This window comes from Barbus barbus (genome assembly GCF_936440315.1).
Source record: "Barbus barbus genome assembly, chromosome: 32".
NCBI lineage: Eukaryota > Metazoa > Chordata > Actinopteri > Cypriniformes > Cyprinidae > Barbus > Barbus barbus.
The window spans coordinates 22,604,057-22,622,023 of NC_136760.1; the positions used below are offsets into that span (position 1 = coordinate 22,604,057).

Genomic DNA, 17,967 nt, shown 5'->3' on the forward strand with positions numbered 1-17,967 from the left:
AATAGCCACACTGTATTGCACTGCATCAAGTACAAGTAGAAATCAAAACTACTCTCTGAACAAATCAAATATTTCAGTACTGACTTTAACTATATTTTATTCAAAATATGATTCTTTAGATAATAGCTGCATTACATTTGAAAAAACAAAATCATCCATGTACATTTACATTTAGATATTTAGCAGATATTTCCAAAGCGACTTACAAATGAGGACAATGGAAGCAATCAAAATCAACAAAAGAGCAATGATACGCAAGTGCTATAACAAGTCTCAGTTATCTTAAATTATATAATAAATAAAAATAAAGTGTGTTAGTGGTTTTTTTTTTTGCTTTTGTCAACTGTATAATAAACAAAAAGAATAGAGAAGCTAGTGGTAGTTTTTTTTTAAGAAAACAAGCAGTTAGTAAGCTTGTAGACTTATATTCGAACATTTTATTTTATCATTAACAACGTTTTCAACAATGTTTTTTTTTCATTTCTCAGTTTATTGACTGTAATAATATCATATAGGCATAAAAAAACAGGCAAATATTTTTTTTTCTCTTTTTTCAAGCTTTATTTTGATCTCATCCTGTAGAGAGAAATCTTCCCTTTAGTCAATGATGTTGTCAACCCTCAAACATTCCCTCAAAATTGATACATGTTCAGCCGGAAACCCTATATCTGCAAAATACAGGCCTTAACAACACAGAAGAACTTCACTCAAGACTTAAGGATTCAGAAGGACACACACAGTCCTAACACATATAAAGGATCTGTGCAAAAATTAACATATGTTCATGCTTGTGCAAACCACATCTTTTCATAGAATTTACTTTGGATATGTTATCTGGATACATGAGACTCTGACTGTGCAGGAAATGGGCTTTTTTTACTAAATGAAAAATCTAGAATGTGACTAAATAATGGATGAACAAATGAATGAAAATAACAACAAAATAGTGAAAGATAGATCATGCAACAAACATAAACATAGGGAAATAAACACATACTTGACACAATGCCAATAAAGTGAAAGAAGGACATTTAAATGAATATATTAAATAATAATTAATAATATTTTACAATGAAATATACAAATGGAAAGTAATGAATACATTAGATTGAAATGACATTAAAGTGGGGCACAATGATAACAAGGAGTGTGATGATGAGGACAGATGATGGCGATGAAAAATGAAAAAAAACTACAAAAAATGATCACGGATGAAAGAAACAAGACATGACAGCCCAACAATGTTCCCTAACAGTCACCTGAGAGTGACATGAAACCGAAAAATTATAACCAAAAATGAAATCGTGCATGTATGTGTGCTAACATATGAAAGCATTGAATGAAGGGGTTGCAAAGCACAAAGCAAACATGATATTTAAAAAAAAATGTACAGTTCCTGAGGGTATCCTTATACAGAATACACAAAAATAAAAAAAGTACAAGGGAGTGAAAAGGTTGAAACTTTTAAATCAGCATTTATTACCCAACTGGGTATCTTGATGGGGAAATAGTGGGATGAAATATAGTTTTGGGAATCTAATGTCGACCAGCAGCGTGATTCATCTCTACAGGACTTTGATCTTTTCTTATGAACTCGGCGAAGGTGGACAGAGGAGGCACCGAGGCACGTGAAATGAGAAGCCATTCATTTCACGGGCACGTGTCTTGCTTTTACTCACTCTGAGGCTGTCTTGCTTACGTAAGTTTTGTGTTCCAGAAGAAAACAGGGAGGGAGAGTAGAAAAAGAAGAAGAGAGCAAAGAAAAGAGCAGCAGTCTTTCTAGTCAAACAGAATGTGATCTGACGGGATCGTATAGAATTTTCTGTTCTATAGTTTGAGCAGAACGTGTTCTTGGACTGCAAGAAAGAAAAGAAACCGGAGGGATAGATAGTCAGATAGATTTTTTTTTTTTTGTTGATGTTGATTTTTCTTAGTTTTTCCATTTTTATAAATGTTGCTGTTTTTGGTGTTTATTCTGTTATAAAATGTGGAACGGTCCACATGGAGACGGCGGCCAGGATGGAGGCAGGTGGTTTGGAGAACATGACAGGAAAGGGTCTAAATTGCCCAGAGGATGATGGGAAGGTGACAGGCTCAGATGATACCATACTGAGCCAGCTCGTGAAGCTCCAGATGGTTGAAGGCCTCCCAGGGGCAGATGACAGTGATGTCTGTAGGTAGAAACACAGGAACATGAGTTCATCTATCAATCAAAGGGTTAACTTAAGCAGCTTGAAGGCCAGCTAGCATTCATGTTTGTTTCATCACAGTGATGTCATAATGTCATATGATCAGACTAATCATTTCAGATAAGCGCAGCTTAGAATAAATGGTAGGAGACACACGAGGAGAAATGCAGAGGAGAAACTCACCAGTGCCTAAACCTTCCATGCCAGGGATGTCGTCTCCGAAACTATTAAAAATAAAATAAATTCAGTTAGATACCCATTATAAAATATATTTTTGAACAGTCATGATGCAGAATTATTGAACATGCACAGTTTTACGTATTTTTTTTTGTATAATCCCATGACTGAAGTGTGGAATATCACAAAGCCATTATCACAAAGATTTTACTTCATGATTTTCCTGTCTAACTTACCCTTGGATACCCTTCTTTGGTGGTTTGCTCTTGAACTGGCGAGTCTGCCTCTGCTTGAACTTGGGTGGTCCTTTGCGTGGTGTGGCGGGACCACCGGTGACACGGGTGGCAGATTTGATCTCTGGTTTGGGCAGCTCAAGATTCATGGCTGTTGGTCACTCTTGGTCGCTTTTCTTTGAATTCGCCCCCCGTGATGTAGTGCTAATGTAAATACATAAAAAAGACTGGAGTGAGTTTATAGTTCACACCCAATGACATATTGATTTTTCTATAAAATTGACTTTGGCTTCATTCTAGAAAGAAAATTTACTGTGGAGGTCTTTATGACACATAAAAACACAGATTTTTAAATTACACATTAGGTCAGGAAGGTTACAGTAATTGCAAGGTCAATCCGACAGCTAATGAATATCTATGGCAGCCACCCCAGACTGAGAAAACTGTACCCATAATCCTCTTACTGATGAGTAATACACAAATCCAAATATATATTCCACTATAATTGAATGTCTAACATGGCCCGTGCTTCCAGAAATGAGCTCAGGGAAAGTGTGATGGGTAGGGTGACCCATTTTGTGTAATCCAGAGCTTGGATTAATAAATGTCCCCCATTCCAATGGTGGCAGTCTGCACTTGGGTTAATCTTATTAGAACAGGGATAACACCAAACATGCTGAGCAAACAGAAATGATAAGAGTCAAAATATGACCTTCAGGTAGATTCCTCATAGATTAATGGGAATAGACAATGGCAATGATGCCTGTTGCACATTTGTTCTTTCTTTCTTTCTTTCTTTCTTTCTTTCTTTCTTTCTTTCTTTCTTTCTTTCTTTCTTGTAACTGAGATAACAATAATGAATTCTGTTAACATCAAATTCACAACGTTATATTTATATTAAAAAGGACAATGGTTTGCATATTTTCATATATTTTAAACAACAAACATGCATACATTTTAAAGATGAATCTTCAGTGGATAATTTGTGTGTGAGAGAGTGTGTGTGTATATATATATACGCGCACACACACACACACACACACACACACACACACACACACACACACACACACACAAACAATACTTAATTATACGCACATTTTTCAGTGCATATGGCCTATGTCCATTTAAACGGTGTTAATACAAAGTAATCCATTTATAATTAATTTAAATTGTTCAATTGAAAGTTTTTATATTTTGCAGATATATTGTATAAAAATAATTATACAACTTCCTGGAATATTCTGTTTGGCCAATTATGGCACTCTGTGGTTATGCAAAATGCTGACTAAACTGTATAAATGACTTATCCCAGGCTGTTATACAAATCTATGGTCCATTTCTTCTTACATAATAAAATATAACTCAAATCAATATTTCATACTATTCAATAAGTACCCATATAAGAAGTAGCATGGTGTGCAGTCAAATCCTCCTCAAGACCCATAATACCTCATAGTATTATGACCTTTTGACACATTGTATATTTTCAGCCACTTTGTTACAGAATATTACAAAACAACTCATTCCTTATGGAGAATTAAATATTTGCACTCACCGGTTTGTTGATTGACAGGCTGTTGACGGTGACGGTTCTTATGTATGTCTCTCCTGTGGAGGGGTGGATGTCAACGCTCGGCTTTCTTTGGGAGCGGTGCAGGGGTTACAGGTCTTTTATACTCTCTGGCCCCCTTAGAAGATTAGGAGAGGGACGCCTCCCGCCCCTGATCCCCTCAACTGCAGATGAACACAATAGGTATGCATTTAATATATATTATAATACATTTTTGATATAATAAAACAACATACAGAACTATCCACAATAAACTACATACAATGGCCTCAAATAGTATTTGGATAAATAAAATATCATTGCATTTGATGATGCCACTTTATATACAGTACTTCAGGCCTGGTTTTGTTTAAAAAGTGTGTAACAAATAATTTTTTACAAAGCTGGCTTAAAAATAAAAATAAAAATTTATTTTAAATGTCTTCTTTATATAATTTAATATAATATTACATTATAATACATATATATATATATATATATATATATATAATTCTGTTCATTTACATTAAATAATCAAATATTAATATTTTATATAGATAAACAGACTAAAATCGTTGTTCAGTAATATTGCTGTAATATGAATTATGTAAAAATATAAATGATGTTTCTGAACTCATTCTGTGCAAATGTAGTGTTTGTAGGATTTACTTGATGTTAGAGGTCAATAACTATGAAAAAATAATTGTTCCAGAAGGTTTCTAGAACAGGCTAATTCTATTTGAGATGGGATTTGCTAATCGAATAACACCGGATAATATAATGGAAATATCCAGAAACGGATGATAAATGTTCACCATATAGCGTTCTTCTAGACTTCTAGAGCTTCTTTGTTCTGCAACTTTCTATCCTTGTTACGCAACAGGCCCACATCCGTGTGGCTCCATTACATTGTCCAATGGAGTTCATTAGCGTCTCATCTCATCTTTAGCAGAACCACTCCAGCAGAGACATCAGATCAAATCACACATGCTGTATTTTGAGACTGCCTTCAGGACAGCACAAAAATAATTACTGCAAGAGGTTTAATTAGTTGATTACATGATCTAGATCTGCAGTCAGGATTACTTAGCCTCATTAAGGCATCTGGCCATCTGTATTGCTCTACTATAATGAGAGTCTTTGTTATTGACAAGCTGTTGTCAGTTAAACAATAAGAAATCTATGATTAGGATTAACTATAGCTCAAAAAGTCCTTTGATCTACATCACTATGGGTGATTAAATCTAGTTCATTTTCATCTGCAGAACATAACATTTAGCAAAACATCTCTAGATGTCTTCTGTCCTTATATTTAGAAAATATGTATATAATATATTTGTATCAGGAAAAATGAAATGTGTTGATGTGTTAAAAAAGGGATTTATGGGGGTGCTCATACTTGTGTCTGGGTCAGAATTTGGCCCCACGGCCTCATTGAAGGTCAAACATGCCCCTTGTTCTGTCTGTGGTTAATGAGATATGAAGACTCTCTGCATGAAGAGGCACAACAGAGGAATCGATCAGTTACAAAGCCAGTAGGTTACAGGGATTCATGTGCTATAACAATTGATAACTATCTTGTGAGATTACTGTGATGACCCAGCTCAAACAATAAACATGTGACCAAACTCTTATCCATGCTAGTTATCTGAGCCATTCAACCAATCACATAACTGACACTTTGATTTGATGTTAAAAATGTTTTATTATATATTATATAAAGCCTCTAAGTGCCATTTGAAATTGTCTTCTAAAATGAGCATTTTTGTCAGGCTTCTATGTTTATATGTGTAGGTTCAGTAATTTCACTTTAATGAAATAAAGTGAAATTTAATATTTATATATATACATTTTGGCATATAGATAGATGATAGATAGATAGATAGATAGATAGATAGATAGATAGATAGATAGATAGATAGATAGATAGATAGATAGATAGATAGATAGATAGATAGATAGATAGATAGATAGATAGATAGATTTTTATACTGTACAGACTGTATGTGCTATTGCCCTACACCTAAATTTAGCCCTCACAGGAGACTGTGCATTTCAACTTTCCCCCCCAAAAAAACTCAATCTGTAGATTTATAAGCATTTTGAAAAGTGGGGACATGGGTCAATGTCCTGAAAAGTCACCTTCACCTTGTAATACCTGTGTCATTATACAAATTTATGTCCTCATTTGTCACGCGCACACACACACACACAACAAATATATATCAAGAAAATGATTGTATAAATGCTATATTATAAATAAATTATGCATAGTATTATTAGCATTTGATACAATACTATTAGTTTTTAATATACTCTATGAAAATCTGAAACTCAAAACGTTAAAAATCTTAAAAATAATAAATACTAGTATATAATATAATATAATACAGGGTGGGCCATTTATATGGATACACCGTAATAACATGGGAATGGTTGGTGATATTAAAGTCCTGTTTGTGGCACATTAGTATATGTGAGGGGGGCAAACTCCTCAAGATGGGTGGTGACCATGGTGGCCATTTAGAAGTCGGCCATCTTGGATACAACTTTTGTTTTTTCAATAGGAAGAGGGCCATGTGACACATCAAACTTATTGTTAATGTCACAAGAAAAACAATGGTGTGCTTGGTTTCAACGTAACTTTAGCATTCATCTAGGAATGCTCGGACCTGACACCCATAATGTGGTGGTGCACCATCAATGGAAACCTCAAGGCCACTGGATATTTGAAATTGCTACATGATGATGTGTTTCCCTCTTTATGCACTGAAGCTGGCACGTTCCCTGAGTTTTTCCAGCAAGACGGTGCACCACCACATTATGGGTGCCAGGTCCGAGCATTCCTAGATGAACAGTTTCCTGGAAAGTGGATTGGTCGTCGTGGGCCAGTTGAATGGCCCCCAAGGTCTCCCGATCTGACCCCCTTAGACTTTTATCTTTGGGGTCATGTGAAGGCAATTGTCTATGGTGTGAAGATACGAGATGTGCAGCACCTGAAACTATGGATACTGGATGCCTGTGCTGGCATTTCTCCTGCGGTGTTGCTATCAGTGTGTGAAGAGTGGGAGAAGAGGGTTGCATTGACAATCCAACACAATGGGCAGCACATTGAACACATTTTATAAGTGGTCAGAAACTTGTAAATAACTCCTGAACGAATAAAGTTACGTTGAAACCAAGCACACCATTGTTTTTCTTGTGACATTACCAATAAGTTTGATGTGTCACATGGCCCTCTTCCTATTGAAAAAACAAAAGTTGTATCCAAGATGGCCGACTTCTAAATGGCCACCATGGTCACCACCCATCTTGAGGAGTTTGCCCCCTCACATATACTAATGTGCCACAAACAGGACTTTAATATCACCAACCATTCCCATGTTATTACGGTGTATCCATATAAATGGCCCACCCTGTATAATATAATATAATATAATATAATATATGTGACCCTGGACCAAAAAACTGTAATAAGGGTCAATTTCTTGTATGAATAAGCTTTCCATTGATGTATGGTTTGTTAGAATAGGACATTATTTGGCTGAGATACAACTAATTGAAAATCTGGAATCTGAGGGTGCAAAACAAATCTAAATATTGAGAAAATTGCCTTTAAAGTTGTCCAAATGTAGTCAATGCATATTGCTAATCAAAAATTAAGTTTTGATATATTTATGGTAGGAAATTTACAAAATATCTCCATGGAACATGATCTTTACTTAATATCCTAATGATTTTTGCCATAAAAGAAAAATTTATCATTTTGACCCATACACTGTATTGTTGGCTATTGCTACAAATATACCCCAGTGACTTATTTCCATCGCCCTACACCAACCCTACACTTAAACCTACCCCTTACAGGAAACTTTGTGCATTTTTACTTTCTCAAAAAAAAAAAACTCATTCTGTATGATTTATAAGCCTTTTGAAATATGGGGAAATGGGGTAATGTCCTCATAAGTCACCTTCTCCTTGTAATACCCATGTCATTATGTCACAAAAACGCGCACACACAAACACACACACATTACATATACATTTATTTCTTTTTTATGTTTGTGTCATCAATTCTCAATTCTCCTTAAAGTCAAAGAGGAAGAAAATATTTCAAACTTCATTGTCATTAATGACCTCCATGAATCAGAGTTGCACTGTCTTCTGTACGTCTTGTCCTCAGAATATCTAACCACTATTCACGTCATTCATCACAAATCCTTCAAGCAGCTGGATCACAGCCCTGCTCTCAGGCCTCGGCCTGGCACACGCCATCAAGCCCTCATATGCTGACTCACAGGTACTCAGATCAGGATGGCTGTCGTCAAAGAAACCACTCATACAAGTGCCGGCCAATGCCATGATCAATGCTGCTAGGCAACCCTGATGACTATTCAGAGCCAGCCAATGTGGGTTCTAATGCCACAAGAGCTGATCAGAGAGGGAAACATTCTGACCCTGTGTCATTATAATCAGCATTTGGGTACAGTTATTGGTCAGAAGCATTTAGATGTGAATCTATGTATACTCATAAGTTTACAGTTTTTCTCGATTGCTAAAACACTATAACCAGGCTTTTGAACTAAAATTTCAAATTTGTCTAATTTTTCAAAAAGCACACCCATCTTGCTGAACTATAAACACTATTCCCTGCTTTAACACATGAGTCAGATTTGGTGAACTGTTACTGCAAAACTCTACACACAAATCCCTACATTTCTCAGTGCTTTCACCATGTGGTCATTTAGAAAGCACTAGCATTCAATATTGTTCACTCAAGTCTGCACAGTTTGAGCTCAATTAGCACACAATTACCCAAGTGGAAACACTAAGAGTCTAAAATGATCACACACCAATCAGAACCTTCGATGGATAAAGGGCCAAAGTCAGCTTACAGTGTTTCTCAGAGGCTTTGGTGCATTTCTCAGATCAGAGATTAAATTCTCTAAACTACTTCAACCTCCACATCATCTAGTCACTTGTGCACATCATAAAAAGTTTCTCATTCTTTTGAACAAGTTGCGATTGCTTTGATACATTCAAGCAACTGATTACTGTATGTACATTAGTCTGTGGTTTCCTACATTATCAGTTGCTATTGTCATGTTGCTCAAAATGTATAGTTCTCTGTGCTATAGACTTACCCCTCAAAACCTCAAGTCATTAGTTCATTGTATAAATCATTACGGTAAATGCAAAATGGTTGATCTAGTTGTCATAAAAAGTCAAGCATATTTTCTACACATTTCTATTAGACTTTTTATAAATTTGCCATGAATTGTTCAAGTGAATCATTAGAATATAGATCAACCAATGACAAACCAGTTCTCTGAAATAGGTCAAAGGAACATCTCATGAACCTTCAATTGGAAAGCATATATAGAAAGAGGACAACACAAGACTTACACATTCTGATAGTGGACTTTCATATTTTTATTGTCGCCTTTGTGCACATATTTCTTTTTCTATACTCTATTTCACAATGATGCTGTAATGTTTTTTTTTTTTTGGGGGGGGGGGGGGGGGGGGGGGGGGGTCAGACCACTAGTAAAAGTGTAACTGTGAATCATATCCAGTCTTTTTCAATCAATATCCCACATACAGTAATGTGTACATTTGAAAGGATATATGACATACATAAGAAGTGCAGTCTTCTGCATTTCAGTACAGTGACCGTCATCCAAACCGTTGCCAAGAGTTTACATCAGGTAATACTAACAGAGTGCACTGTTATATTGACAACATGACTAAGCCTATCTTGTTTGTGAACAATGACACAAGTAGGCATGCGAGAGGAATTTACCCCCGCTGCCAGGCCAGGGCCAGTATAGCCTGTGATGTTGAAGAGGTTCTTTGGCCTGTCCCAGACCAAAGACGGGATACTGGGGCAGAATAATTATTTTTGTTGTTTGCTGTATTGTACTGTAATCTACAGTACATTAAATTGAGGAATAAAACATTTGGGGAGTACCACAAGCAACACTTATTACTGTTTTTGTAGTATTGTTTTGAATTGATCTCATCAGTGTGTAAAACTGTGCTGTAGTGTGTGTGTTTTTGACTGTTTGTGTGTCATGTCTGAGAGCAAAGTTTTTCAGCAAGATTGAGTTGTTTTGAGTGAACAGCTTCATTTTGACCTGAATATAGGAAGTTTGGGGAATTGAGTTAGAAGTTATGGATTCGTGTTTACTGTTTTGAGAATATGAGGCATAGTTTCAAGAAATGTGTTTAAGCAATCGAGAAAAACTGTAAGAAGTCATCATAAAGGCTTTTTTTCTGTTCAGTCCTTCTCCATGGAAGCATATTGACACACACAAAAAAAACATACACTACTGACCAAGACAAAATAGCAACTGAAATGAGTTTGCTTACACACCTTGGTTTTAAAGATAGTACCATCCTGCCTAGTGTTTTTCACAGAAAGCCTCCAGGTCCAAGATCTTTGATTAGGTTGCAAGCACTGTGTGTTTGAGTTCTTCATGATGTTGAGATCCTAAAAGTTAATGATGCTCAAGGAGGAAACACATTATAAAAACAATAGTATTTAAACATTTGTATGTAAACTTCTGCAGGACAATTTTATAATTTCACATTTAATTTGTGAAATACAAGCTAAAATATTCCACATGTAACATGATTTTTAAAGAAATTAATGCTTTTGAAGTTTCTATTAATCAAGAATCTCAGTTTGTTTTAACATATTAAGCAGCATAACCGTTGATAATAACAATAAATGTGAAGCACCAAACCATATTAAAATGATTTATGAATAATCAAGTGACAATGAAAACTGGAATAACACTTACATTTATTAATTACAAAAACAAATAACCTAAAAATAAATTACATATAAAACATTGTAATAATGTTTCACAGTATTACTGTTTTTGTGTTTGAGTGTGTGTGTGTATGTATATATATATATATATATATATATATATATATATATATATATATATATATATATATATATATATATAAAAAACTTAAAATAAATAAATGCATCCTTGGTGAGCACAAGAGCAGTCTTTAAAATACTTGTATAAAATGTTTTTAAATTTTTTCAAAAAAAAAAAAAGAAAAAAAAAAAAAAAAAAAAAAAAAATATATATATATATATATATATATATATATATAAACAAAAAAATATATATATATTTAATGTGATCTGTGTAACTTAAGTTATTTCAGAGAAAACAAATGTGTGCTATATATATATAGCACACATTTTTTTTCTCTGAAATAACTTAATAGTTACACAGATCACATTAAATAAGTGATAAGAAATTGTACACTCTCTTAATATGCAAAATTATAAAACTATAAATATATAACATCTACAACATTTAATATTGTTTTCAAATTATTCAAGAAAAACATGTTTTTTTTTACATGTTTATTACAATTCACACCATTTTCCTATGTATAATATTTCTATTATAATAAACTGTACTGTATTCTGTGAAGAGTACTAAAAGAAGAAAAAACCCTCATCAAATTGTTGTTTTAAAACTGTTTTAATACTATAAAGCCATTCCAAAAAAAAACCTCAGAAATAAAACATCTACATGCATTAAAATAATAAGGATTTTGGGGGAAAGTGATAATTGTCATGAAAAAAAAATGCAAAAAATGTTTATGTTCCTAAAATAAGATTTATAGTCTTTGTGCAATATACATAAATATTTTTCCTTTTGATTTAGGGGTGAAATATGACCCGGATGTGTTTTCGACAGACTCACCCATTAAAAATGTGCAAATAGCTGCTGCTATGAAACTTTGAATCTGTTCTCAGTAAATCTACACCCAAGTTCACTATCATCAAGATTTCTTCAGTAACTTGATCTCCATTTTAAGATAAGCCTTCAGGTTGTCATCGAGAACGCTCTCCTCAATGGCCGCCAGAGCTCTGTCTCCCCCATCGCTGTAATATTTCAGCAGTTTTTCAGCATGTTCGATCCACACGCAGTTATGGCAGCCGCTCATGCAGCAGTGGCTGGGGGGAGATGGAGGGCCCTCGTCCATAGCTTCTGGGACCGTCTGTGTCTGGTTTACACTGCTGACGGTAGAAGAAGAGTCAGAGCTTGAACACTGCAGTTGGCAGGCAGAGTAGTGCAAAGCTCTGCTCTGAGAAAACACAGTCCAGCGATGGGGTCTGTTTTTGAAGAGAGCCATGTAGCAGGTGTGCAGCTGTAGAAAAGAGTTACAAATAGATTTATGCAGGAATTCACAATGTTTATATTTTAACAGCCTATTCTTTCTCTGAGCTTTTCTAATTTTCAAAATTCGATCTTTTAACTTCAACTTTGTATTTTAATAATGTTAGGTTTTTTAAAACAGTGATAAACAACATGAAATAAAGAAAGGAACACATTATTTAGATGAATATTTTTCCAAATGTCTAAATTACTAACGCTAAAACTCTTGAGAAACTATATCTATGCAAAAATGCATATAAAACGTTAATATACATTAACACTTATATATAAATTTTGCATATGTATGCAAAAATATATCAATTTATTAGATATATTTAAAATCCCAGATTTTTCCAAAGTGCATGTTAAAATATTATTTAAGAAAATGTTGGCTTAAAGAATGATCTTACTATACTATCTATCTTACTTTAATATTTTTTTGTGATATATACAAGAGACAGTTACCATATTTCAAGAATGTCCCTTTGCCAATCAATAAATATACACAAGACCCTCAAACACGGTGTACTTTGCTTATTTTATCTGATTTGTATTTTTATATCAAATTATAGCGGATATATATGAATTTTCAAACCCACCCTTTGCAAACATGACACAACATTGAGTGAAGGCATCGCAGAAGTAGATGACAGCTCAAACAGTCTCTTCAGGTATCGCCATGTTTTCCATATAAATTAGAATGCATTCTCCTCAAAATAAATGAAATAACAAACATTATTTTTACAATCACACAGAGGGTAACGTTTCAACTGGAGGCATCCATATTGGAATAATGTGTGACCTCTGTTGTGAGTGACTGCTAGGGTGAATGCAGTTAGCCAATCAGACCGAAGGATGAAAATTCTTTGAGCCAATTAGAAGTTGAGAAAGCGCTTAGGAGGCGGGGTTTGTAGAGAACGCAAACAGACTGCACTAAAAATGATATCCAGTAGATGTCAGTAATGGACCATAATCCTACATTTGTCATGGAAAATCGGTGATGGCGCCATTTCCACACACAAGAAGATCAGATAAGATTCAAAATAACAAGAAATGCACTAATACAGCTGCTACTACTACTACTACTAATTCATGTATATCCTGTAATACAAAATAATAATGACTATTAATATAACATAACTCATAAATTAGTAAAATAAATATTATTTAATTGTAAAATGCATATATTTGCGATGCAAATTGTATATTAGGCCTATTTGTGCAGTAATGAGTAATAAGCAATATTGTGACCTGCTGTTTTAGGTCAGTATTCCTAAATCTGCCTTTTTTATTACATTATGCTGTTTTAATCAACTTCTGCTGGTCAGTTGTCCCTATTATTATTAATATCAAATTATAAACCCCTGGTTTCATAGACAAGACTAAAATGCATGTCTGGGCTATTTCAACTGAAAGAAACTTGCACTTGAGTGATCTTAAAATTGACTTAATTACTTTCATTAAAAAAAAAAATCAGCTTTAAACATATTCAAATTATCTTTAAAATATGTAAACACATTTTATGGTCAGCCAGATTGTGAATTATCAGTGATGCATGTAATTATCCAGTCATCCCTACAGGACTGTGTGTTTTAGAGGCACGTCCATAGAAACAGAACACACAGCACCCATGAGACCTACATAAATTGTGCATGAATGGAAACTATTCATTTTCAACATGCTGTTTAAACCCACTAGTTCATAATACTATAAAACAATGTTTATTTAGGATATTGGCATCTTTCAGATAACCGATACTGATGACTCAGAATCAAGTGTTCCCATGAACAAAACCTGTTTTACTCTTTGGAGAAAACTAGGCTTGGCTTTCCTGTGATTAAGTCTTGAAAAACAAGGCATGTCATTCAAATGATTGGCTGAGAATATTTTTGACTTAAAAGGGAGGAATTTTCCCATTCGCAGGACAAGTTTATTCATGTTTTGTTAGCTGTGAACACAATGTGATATCAAAAGTAATAATTAAACACGCAACTGGCCTGAGAAGTTAAACTTAAAAACTGTGCAATGATATAATGACACACACACACCTGTCCACAGTGATACCGTTATCATTGGGACAGTCATGTAAACTGGGGTCTGAAAAATCATAGGTGGGTCTGAAACACAACATTATCAGAGCAGAGATTGGTGTGGCTTCGATAGAGAATTTTTAAGTGATTGCATGAACAGGTGTGTACGCTAGACGATCTTATTATAGTTAGGTGCCGTCAGAATCAGAGTTTAAACAGCTGATAAAAACGTCACAATAATCCACAAGTAATCCACACAACTCCTGTCCACCGATTGATGTCTTGTGAAGTGAAAAGCTGCATGTTTGTAAGAAAAGAAATTACATAATATTGTCTTCGCCTTTTAAAATGACATCTCATCTGAATCAGGAGAGAAATAAGCACAGACTAAGCACCGTTTACAAGCTAAAACTGTGCTAAACGAATATGTTGATGCCGGATTTTGAAGTAAGAAGACAACTGGGAATGGACTTTTTCACTGGAGGAAGCAATATTATGGATTTTGGACTCACATTTTATCCAGAAGCAACAGTTTAAAAGTTAAAAACACCTTAATGATGGATTCATTTCATAAAAATACACAGCCTTTTCACTTTACAAAGCATTAATTTATCGTCTGGAGTCTTGTGGATTATTGTGATGTTTTTATCAGCTGTTTGAATTCTCATGGTGGTACCCATTCACTGTCCATTGATATAATGCTAAAAGAAACAATCTCATCTTGAAAGGCCTTATGCACATTTTTAGCAGATTTTAATTTTTGGGTAAAGATACGAAATGTAGAAATGTTAGATAAGTATGAACACTTTCAATCAAAATATGCTCACCTATGACATTCATTCATGCCTTTTTATTCATATAGAAAATGGATAGGCCTATCACTGAGTAAGGAAATAAATTATGTAAAGCAGTAAGAGTGTTATGGAAACCGAGCTTTTAATATGCATATGGACTGCTGCATGCATGGACTGAACCCTCGCAAGCTTCTCTGACTGTGTGAATCAGTAACTATGCTTGGCATTTGAGTATGTCCACAGTTCCAGATGAGGAAAGGTCCTTGAACATGCTTTCACGCACACATACGGAGAAGGCACACATACGGATAAACACAAACACACACAGTTGCTGGATTATTCTTAAAAGTGTTGCTATGACAGCGGTGGATTCTACCTTAGGCAAAATGGTTGGAGGTGTTTCAAACTCACACGAAAGTGAAAACAAGCATTAGAAGTCAGAGAGAGTCACACGTAGCTGCTAATACTCTTTCATTCAGCCCCAAATCAGTCTGGGACATTTTAAATACATTAATCCCTGCGATAGAAATGCTCTTTGCAGCACAATAAGCCCTGGCATATTTTCTGACAAGGTCTGCACATTCCTGACCCTCTAATGCCTTCCTGCTCTGCCTGTACTAGAAACTGCCATGAGAACAAAATAATTATCCATTATTGTCAGGTAATTCATTGTGCGTGTGTGTTTGTTTGTATGTATGTATAACATTTCATATTTCATGCTTTGCATACATTCAAACAGTTCTACATTCAAAATGTTTACCATGCAATTTTGTGCCAAGAACAATATTTTCCTATAAAATAAATAAATAAATACTATTTTTTCAATACATACAGTTGAGCCCAATGAGGCCTGTATAAGTGTAACCATTATAAAATACTAAATTAAAGTACTTCTCTTTGAACCATGTGGTTAAAAACTATAAAAATGATATCTACTGGAATATGATATAATACGTATTGGAATATGTAGACATACATATAATGTCTATATCTAATATATACAAATGTGTGTATATATGTATATACACACTTTTACATTCACCTTTTTTAATTAATATATATATATATATATATATATATATATATATATATATATATATATATATATATATATATATATATATATATATATATATATATTACATTATATGTATATTTATAATATATATAATATACAGTATATATATATATATATATATATATATATATATATATATATATATATGTCACATGTATGTTCTGTTTAGTTTTGAGTTTGTTTTCATTGTTTTCTGTTCTACCTGCCCTGACCTAGTATTCCTTAGTTCCCTGATTATCATTTGCATACCTGACTCCTTCGTGCTCTATTGAGCTTTAAGTCCCAACAACCCGTGACAGAAGACAGGACCTTTAAAACAGAAGGAAGACTGCGGCTGAGGACAAGCTGTGGGGTTTGCGGCAGGTCGGTCGGAAGTTGGAGCGGTATGTGGAGGATTTCCACAAGCTCGTTAACCAGCTGAGCTAGCCCGACGCCGCTCTTGGTGCGTGCAGTCCGCGGCGAAGTCAAGTCCGCCGGCTCCAGACCCAGAGCTCCTGGATACGGCCCTACCCCTGGAGTTCTCGATGCCTATCCTTCCTCCAGTGCCCGCTCCTCCAGGGCCCCCTCCAGAGCACCCCCCAGTTTTCCTTAGTTCCCTGATTATCCTTTGTATCACCTGTTCCTAGTTAATTTACTCCTTAGTCTCTTGTTTGGTTAATATTTATAGCCCTGCCTTTCCCCTGCTTCTTTGTCCTGTCTTACGTTATTTGAAGAGGTTGTTTTCTCGTTCTGTGTAGATTTATTAAAAGACTCTGTTCATTTGCATACCTGACTCCTTTGTACACTATTGAGATTCAAGCCCCAACAACCCGTGACTATATATATATATATATATATATATATATACACACACTCACCTAAAGGATTATTAGGAACACCATACTAATACTGTGTTTGACCCCCTTTCGCCTTCAGAACTGCCTTAATTCTACGTGGCATTGATTCAACAAGGTGTTGAAAGCATTCTTTAGAAATGTTGGCCCATATTGATAGGATAGCATCTTGCAGTTGATGGAGATTTGTGGGATGCACATCCAGGGCACGAAGCTCCCGTTCCACCATCTGGAGATCTGGTGACTGTGGGGGCCATTTTAGTACAGTGAACTCATTGTCATGTTCAAGAAACCAATTTGAAATGATTCGAGCTTTGTGACATGGTGCATTATCCTGCTGGAAGTAGCCATCAGAGGATGGGTACATGGTGGTCATAAAGGGATGGACATGGTCAGAAACAATACTCAGGTAGGCCGTGGCATTTAAACGATGCCCAATTGGCACTAAGGGGCCTAAAGTGTGCCAAGAAAACATCCCCCACACCATTACACCACCACCACCAGCCTGCACAGTGGTAACAAGGCATGATGGATCCATGTTCTCATTCTGTTTACGCCAAATTCTGACTCTACCATCTGAATGTCTCAACAGAAATCGAGACTCATCAGACCAGGCAACATTTTTCCAGTCTTCAACCGTCCAATTTTGGTGAGCTCATGCAAATTGTAGCCTCTTTTTCCTATTTGTAGTGGAGATGAGTGGTACCCGGTGGGGTCTTCTGCTGTTGTAGCCCATCCGCCTCAAGGTTGTGCGTGTTGTGGCTTCACAAATGCTTTGCTGCATACCTCGGTTGTAACGAGTGGTTATTTCAGTCAAAGTTGCTCTTCTATCAGCTTGAATCAGTCGGCCCATTCTCCTCTGACCTCTAGCATCAACAAGGCA

The 17,967-nt window shown here is 35.2% G+C and overlaps 2 protein-coding genes across 5 annotated transcripts; both read right to left on the reverse strand.

The window, feature by feature from the left end:
- Positions 1 to 554: 554 nt before the first annotated feature.
- On the reverse strand, positions 555 to 4,246 carry LOC306852181 (retinal rod rhodopsin-sensitive cGMP 3',5'-cyclic phosphodiesterase subunit gamma). Of its 4 annotated transcripts, none has more exons than XM_079388852.1 (5): positions 4,158 to 4,246; positions 3,312 to 3,441; positions 2,603 to 2,803; positions 2,373 to 2,413; positions 555 to 2,171 (listed from the first exon to the last, which is right to left on the reverse strand). In XM_079388852.1, the coding sequence occupies exons 3-5, from the start codon at positions 2,746 to 2,748 to the stop codon at positions 2,095 to 2,097; spliced, it is 264 nt and encodes an 87-aa protein (XP_079244978.1). In that variant the 5' UTR covers positions 2,749 to 2,803; positions 3,312 to 3,441; positions 4,158 to 4,246; the 3' UTR covers positions 555 to 2,094. The 4 variants fall into 4 exon arrangements, with proteins under 4 accessions (XP_079244978.1, XP_079244979.1, XP_079244977.1 ...); XM_079388853.1 differs by having other exon boundaries at positions 3,312 to 3,414; positions 4,154 to 4,246; XM_079388851.1 differs by lacking the exon at positions 3,312 to 3,441.
- Positions 4,247 to 11,541: 7,295 nt separating this feature from the next.
- oxld1 (oxidoreductase-like domain containing 1) lies at positions 11,542 to 13,164 on the reverse strand. The gene is made up of 2 exons (XM_079388564.1): positions 12,949 to 13,164; positions 11,542 to 12,341 (listed from the first exon to the last, which is right to left on the reverse strand). Exons 1-2 carry the CDS (start codon positions 12,982 to 12,984, stop codon positions 11,973 to 11,975), a joined length of 405 nt encoding a protein of 134 aa, XP_079244690.1. The 5' UTR covers positions 12,985 to 13,164; the 3' UTR covers positions 11,542 to 11,972.
- Between the last annotated feature and the right edge of the window lie 4,803 nt (positions 13,165 to 17,967).

Excerpts from the sequence above, each read along its gene's own strand:
- LOC306852181 (XM_079388851.1), bottom strand. The coding sequence starts at position 2,748 with ATGAATCTTGAGCTGCCCAAACCAGAGATCAAATCTGCCACCCGTGTC. Across the intron at positions 2,414-2,602 it reads CCAAAGAAGGGTATCCAAGG|TTTCGGAGACGACATCCCTG; the intron begins GTAAGTTAGACA and ends TATTTTTAATAG. Across the intron at positions 2,172-2,372 it reads CATGGAAGGTTTAGGCACTG|ACATCACTGTCATCTGCCCC; the intron begins GTGAGTTTCTCC and ends TTCTACCTACAG.
- oxld1 (XM_079388564.1), bottom strand. The coding sequence starts at position 12,984 with ATGCCTTCACTCAATGTTGTGTCATGTTTGCAAAGG. Across the intron at positions 12,342-12,948 it reads TTGTGTCATGTTTGCAAAGG|CTGCACACCTGCTACATGGC; the intron begins GTGGGTTTGAAA and ends TCTTTTCTACAG.